The sequence below is a fragment of the Silene latifolia genome, chromosome 7, assembly GCF_048544455.1.
Source record: "Silene latifolia isolate original U9 population chromosome 7, ASM4854445v1, whole genome shotgun sequence".
NCBI classification, from domain to species: domain Eukaryota; kingdom Viridiplantae; phylum Streptophyta; class Magnoliopsida; order Caryophyllales; family Caryophyllaceae; genus Silene; species Silene latifolia.
The window spans coordinates 110217949-110223908 of NC_133532.1; the positions used below are offsets into that span (position 1 = coordinate 110217949).

Below are 5960 nucleotides of genomic sequence, written 5' to 3' on the forward strand. Positions count from 1 at the left end.
CACTTAAATATCAAGATATATTAGCGCACACAAATTCATACTAACTATTACTCCTACAAAGTAATAACACATTTAATTAGTGTTTTCTCAAGAAGAACTATAAAACATGCACAGAGGAAGAAGAATGGTGTAAAGCAGCATGGAACGGAACCAATTGAGTTTTTCAACTATAAATAAGCATTAAGTTATGTGTATTTCAGACTTTCAGTCATGTTAGACTACAACTCTTAATAATAGCTGAATTTATATCTCTTTTAATTATCTTTTTACAAAGAGTTTAAAAATAATTGGAGTTTCTATTGCTCGAGGGTGTTTCGTAAAAATTGGACTCTCTATAATCGTTCGAAAAAAGCTTCCTTTATTAATATAGATAGATAGATAGATAGATAGATAGATAGATAGATAGATTATTCGTTCTTTATTATTTTATCTTCCCTATAAATTTCACAATTTACAATACTTTATTCTACTTTATTCCTTCTTTCTTCCTCTTTCTTAATTCTTTTGCCCAAAAAAAAGGGAAGATAAAAAAAATTGGAGGGAGTATTTTTTTTCCTGAAAAGTTAGTTGATAGTCGGTGATCCGAGTCTATTACGAGAAGATAGAGTGATAGTTGGGCTGATTCTTAAATTAGATGAAGTTCAGAGTATTTTGAAAAGACCGTCCATAATTTGAATTATTCCTATTAAATAATCCTATAAAAACCCTAATCCTAAAAATTTCCTTAATTGGTTCTTTCTCGTACCTATATATGGACATACCTAAAACAATAACCGAAGTTCATTAAAATCAGTTTCTTTTGTCTAATACTCCGTAACAAATAAGCCAAATTTACGAAGCAAAGATGGATTTTTCAGTACAAGTTGTGAAACATGTGATCCAAGAAAACCTTGCAAAGGGCGAGAGCGTGGTTTGCTCTCCGGCGTCAATTGACGCTGTTCTTAGAATCCTCGCCTTAGGATCAGAAAAATCAACGAGAAAGCAGTTGCTTAATCTGCTTGGACACGATAATATTGGGGAGTTGAACGCCGCGTCTACCGAATTAGCCAAAGTATTAAAAGCTTCAGAAGATACCAAAACGCTGGAAGTCTCTTACGTTAACGGGTTATGGTTGGATCAACGTTTTACGTTGAAGGCGGAATTTGAAAAGGTTTTAAAGGAAGTTTACCATGCTCAAGTTAGTGTTGTTGATTTCATCAATCAGGTACGTAATCTAAAACTTTAATTTGTTTTTATCACAATTGAAAATACTCTGTCGAGGCCTAGATAAAAAGTACTTCGTATTACTTCGTAGCGTGTTAATATGGTGTAAAATTGTACGGTATTTGGGAAGGATATACGAGTAACTAGTTTTCAATACGGAGTATAATTTATGTAAAATTATCGTAAAAGTTTGTTAGTGAGACAACCGTAAATATCGTAAAAGTTTGTTATTTGTAGTCTTGTAGAAGAATCAGAGGAGAAAATTTGAACTTCTTAGGTTTTCTAAATTGTAATCCGGTACATTTTTTTTAGAGTAAATTAGATTTTACTCTCTTTTGAAATCAACTTTTTTAAATTACTCCATTTAAAAAAAAAATTAATTGCTAAAATTATTCCCTTAATTTACAATTTTAGCAATACCAATTTAAGTGACTTATTTCGTCTGTTTTTGAACTTATTCCGTATGTGACTTAGTCAATTTATACTTTGAAAGTTATAAATATGTAGACAAATGTAGGGGGAGTTAAAACAGATGAAAGAAGTCATTTAAATTGCGAGTTTTGAGCAATTTTAGGAAAAAACTGTTTAACTGATGTAGTGTTTTCGCTATTTCCGAAGCCTGATGAAGCGGTGAAGGAAGCAAACTTATGGGCAGAAAAGGAAACAAAAGGATTGATCAAAGAAATTCTAGAAGAAAAGAGTATCAGTGAAGGGACTGTGTTGTTGTTGGCTAATGCTTTGTATTTCAAAGGTACTTGGCTTAAACCTTTCAACCAAGAAAACACTGAAAATGATTTCTTTAATCTTCTAGATGGACATAAAGTTCGAGTTCCTTTCTTGAACCAATGGTGCGAGTACTTCAGTTATGGAACCACCAATGAATGCCAGGTCGTAAAGATGCAATATGAACGTGGACCGTTTGATCCCTATACTACTCCAATAAAGACGTTTTCAATGTATATCTTTCTTCCGTATGAAAGGAATGGATTAGCGGATCTCATTGAAAAAATCAAGATTGATAAAGATATGTTCGAGAAACAGATCGTCAAGCTTGAGTATGTCGAAATTACAAAGCTTTCAATCCCGAAATTTAAGTTTGAATCATTTATTCCTCTGAAAGAGACTATGAAACAACTAGGGTTGACATTACCCTTCGAGGAAAACTGTAGGGATTTTTCAGAGATGATTAATGCTGCTAGCCCAGTGTATGTAGGTAATATGTTTCAGAAGTGTTGTGTTGAGACGAATGAACAAGGGACGGAAGCCGCGGCTGTCACTGTAGTATCAGAGGACGAACTTGGATTTTCATATGAAGCTCCGCCTGAAATAAATTTTGTGGCTAACCATCCGTTTATGTTTATAATTCGGGAAGATGATTCTGGTGCACTACTATTTATTGGCACAATGCTTAATCCCCAATAATAAATAGTACCAGATGAAGCAAGAATGTTGTTCTATGCATTCAGTAGTTGAGATTACGCTTTTATTCATACACTATGTGTCATTTGTATTGTCATTGGTAATCATGTTGTCGTTCAACGTACAATTGCAAATATGCAATTATTGTACGCTCTTTATTTCTCCAGTTTTATAATCTTGAAATGTTGTTATTAGCCTTGTTAAGTTTTTAACAACCTGTAAGGCTGTAACAAGACTAGAAAATGAAATTATTCGAAACTATGAGTAGTTTGAAACAAAAACCTTAATAATTACGACTCAAATTATCAAACTCAGCCAAAAATAACGTGACAATCAAGACTGAAGTATTCATAAAAAACAATAATGTATCCATTCAAATATTCACAAAAGGATCAATTGACTGACATATATGAACTATTGAATAACATAATTGAAAAAGAAACCCGTCCAGTCCAGGGGTGTAAAATTAGTTTCAAGAGAGTTTTGTTATAAAAACCCTAATCAAGTGAGATGGAAGAACTTTAGGGGACGTTTGGTACAGGAAAGGGAATGAAGTACTCAAGTAAGTCATCTGAACTATTTTATCCTTGCGAGTGATTCTACTTGCGCCATGACTGTGGCATTTAAAGACTTGCAGTCATGACATATTATCCTCGTGAGTGATTCTACTTGATCGGTATGACTCGTACGTCTCCATGAAACAGAAAGCTTTTTCTCTCGAGGCAGCTGGTATTAATAAAAAAAATCGACCCGGATCATACCAGACTGCGAAATTTTATTCATTATTTGGGTTTTGGTAGTAGGCCCAGCACTCGACCCGGATCGTAACAGACTCGAAATAACACAACCCGATTAAAGTTGCCAACCGAAATAAACCCGATCAAAATCGAAATTAAGTTCAACCCGAAATAAATCGATCCGATTTACCCGATCCGAAACTGAACCCGAATGACCTTTTATATACCATAACCTAAGTTCATCAAAATTTCGTTACCTCTTTCTATATACTCCGCGACAAATAAACTTTAACCAGATTACAACCCAAATTTACGAAGCAAGATGGATTTTTCAGTACAAGTTGTGAAACATGTAATCCAAGAAAACCTTGCTAAGGGCGAGAGCGTGGTTTGCTCTCCGGCGTCAATTGACGCGGTTCTTAGAATCCTCGCCGTCGGATCTGAAAAATCAACGAGAAAGCAGTTGCTTAATCTGCTTGGATACCGTAATGTTGGAGAATTGTACGCCGCGTCTACCGAATTAGCCAAAGTATTCAAAGCTTCGGAAGATACCGGTACGCTGCAAGTCTCTTACGTTAACGGGTTATGGTTGGATCAACGTTTTACGTTGAAGGCGGAATTTGAAAAGGTTTTAAAGGAAGTTTACCATGCTCAAGCTAGTGTTGTTGATTTCGTCAACCAGGTACGTATATACGTCTTTTAACTTTTAACAATAATAATCTAACGTTTAGGATTCAATTGAACAGGCGCAAAATCTTTGTAATGTGTTACTATGGTGTAAGATTATACGGTATTTGGGAAAGAAATCACTAGTTTTCAATACGGAGTATAATTTAGTTTTCATGAAATTTAGGATTTTTTTAGTGAGACAATCGTAGATATTATATTGTTTAAATTGAAAGGTTCGTTATTTGTAGAAGGATGGGAGGAGATGGGATTACTATGACCTCTTTCAACTCTCTGTTCACTCCTTACCTCGGAAAATTCTTAGGTCCTCGAAACTGAATACAATACTTTAACCTCAAATTTTACTCATTGACTTATTAGATGAAGTGCTGTGTTTGGTTTTGTAGAGCTTGGCTTTGTTTTGTTAATTACTACGAGTAACTGGTTTTATAACCCGTGAATTTCATTTGGTTTTGCTAATAATTAATTAGTTGAACCATTATGTTATCGAGAGATTGTGTTTTGCTAATAATGTTGGTGTTGTTGTTGTAAGACTTGTAACCGAGTTTAAGCCATTTTATTTTCTGCTATGGAATAAATTTTTACTGCTCTTTTTGCTATTTCTGAAGCCTGGTGAAGCAGTGGAGAAAGCAAACTTATGGGCTAAAAAGGAAACAAAAGGATTAATCAAACAAATTCTAACAAGACAGAATATCAATGACCAGACTGTGTTGTTGTTGGCTAATGCTTTGTATTTCAAAGGTACTTGGCTAGAATCTTTCGACGTCAAAAACACAGAAGATGATTTCTTTAATCTTCTGGATGGAAATAAAGTCCGAGTTCCCTTCATGAACCAATGTTGCCAGTCCTTCAATTATGGAATGACAAACGAATGCCAGGTCATAAAGATGCGATATAAACGTGGATCATTTGATCGCAATACTATTCCAAAGATGTTTTCCATGTATATTTTTCTTCCCTTTGAAAGGAATGGATTACCGGATCTCATTGAAAAAATCAAGATTGATAAAGATATGTTCGAGAAACAGATCAAGCTTGAGTATGTTGAAGTTACAAAGCTTTCAATCCCGAAATTTAAGTTTGAATCATATATTCCTCTGAAAGAGACTATGGAACAACTAGGGTTGACATTACCTTTCAAGCAAAACTGCAAGGATTTTTCGGGGATGGTTAATGCCGCCGACCCAGTCTATGTAAGTGATATGTTTCAGAAGTGTTGTGTGGACACGAATGAACAAGGGACAGAAGCCGCGGCTGTGACTGTCGCTTATAATATCATAGGATGTGGGGAAGAAGAAGAAGCTGTGCCTGAAGTAAATTTTGTGGCTAGCCATCCGTTTATGTTTATGATTCGGGAAGATATTTCTGGTGCACTACTATTTATCGGCACAATGCTTAATCCCGAGTAGGGGTTTTAACGAGCCGAGCCGAGCCTGAGCTTGGCCTTGCTCGGCTTGTGCTCAAGAACCAAAACTCGAGCTCGAGCCGATCTCGAGCTTACCCGGGCTTGAAAAAAATGTGCTCGATATAAAGCTTGCGAGCTTTAACGCGAGCTCGAGTCAAACTCGAGCCCAAATCGAGCCTATATAAAACTGTTTAAATTTTTAAATTTTTTTCTTTCGATATTTTCAATAACAAGACTCGAAGGTTATATGTAAAATATTTGGCAAATCAGCGAGACATTTGACATGTGTACTACAAAAATATAATCATGATACAATATTTTTATAAAATATGAGCAATATCTTAAATGTAATCACACAAGTTTGAGCCGCTCGCGAGCTTTTCGAGTCGAACCAGCCTTTGCTTGGCTTGACTCGTTAAGCTCTCGAGCCGAGCCCGAGCCCGAGCCAAGCTCGCACGAGTCGAGCTTTGATCGAGCCGATCTTGAGTAGCTCACGAGCTGTCTCGTCT

The 5960-nt window shown here is 35.6% G+C and overlaps 2 protein-coding genes across 2 annotated transcripts; both read left to right on the forward strand.

Annotated features, from left to right (window-relative positions):
- Window positions 1–760: 760 nt before the first annotated feature.
- LOC141591237 (serpin-Z10-like) lies at window positions 761–2716 on the forward strand. Its single transcript, XM_074411595.1, has 2 exons — window positions 761–1204; window positions 1822–2716. Exons 1-2 carry the CDS (start codon window positions 845–847, stop codon window positions 2623–2625), a joined length of 1164 nt encoding a protein of 387 aa, XP_074267696.1. The 5' UTR covers window positions 761–844; the 3' UTR covers window positions 2626–2716.
- An 894-nt stretch (window positions 2717–3610) lies between these two features.
- On the forward strand, window positions 3611–5682 carry LOC141591238 (serpin-Z10-like). The gene is made up of 2 exons (XM_074411596.1): window positions 3611–4041; window positions 4655–5682. The coding sequence occupies exons 1-2, from the start codon at window positions 3682–3684 to the stop codon at window positions 5453–5455; spliced, it is 1161 nt and encodes a 386-aa protein (XP_074267697.1). The 5' UTR covers window positions 3611–3681; the 3' UTR covers window positions 5456–5682.
- The last annotated feature ends 278 nt before the right edge of the window (window positions 5683–5960 follow it).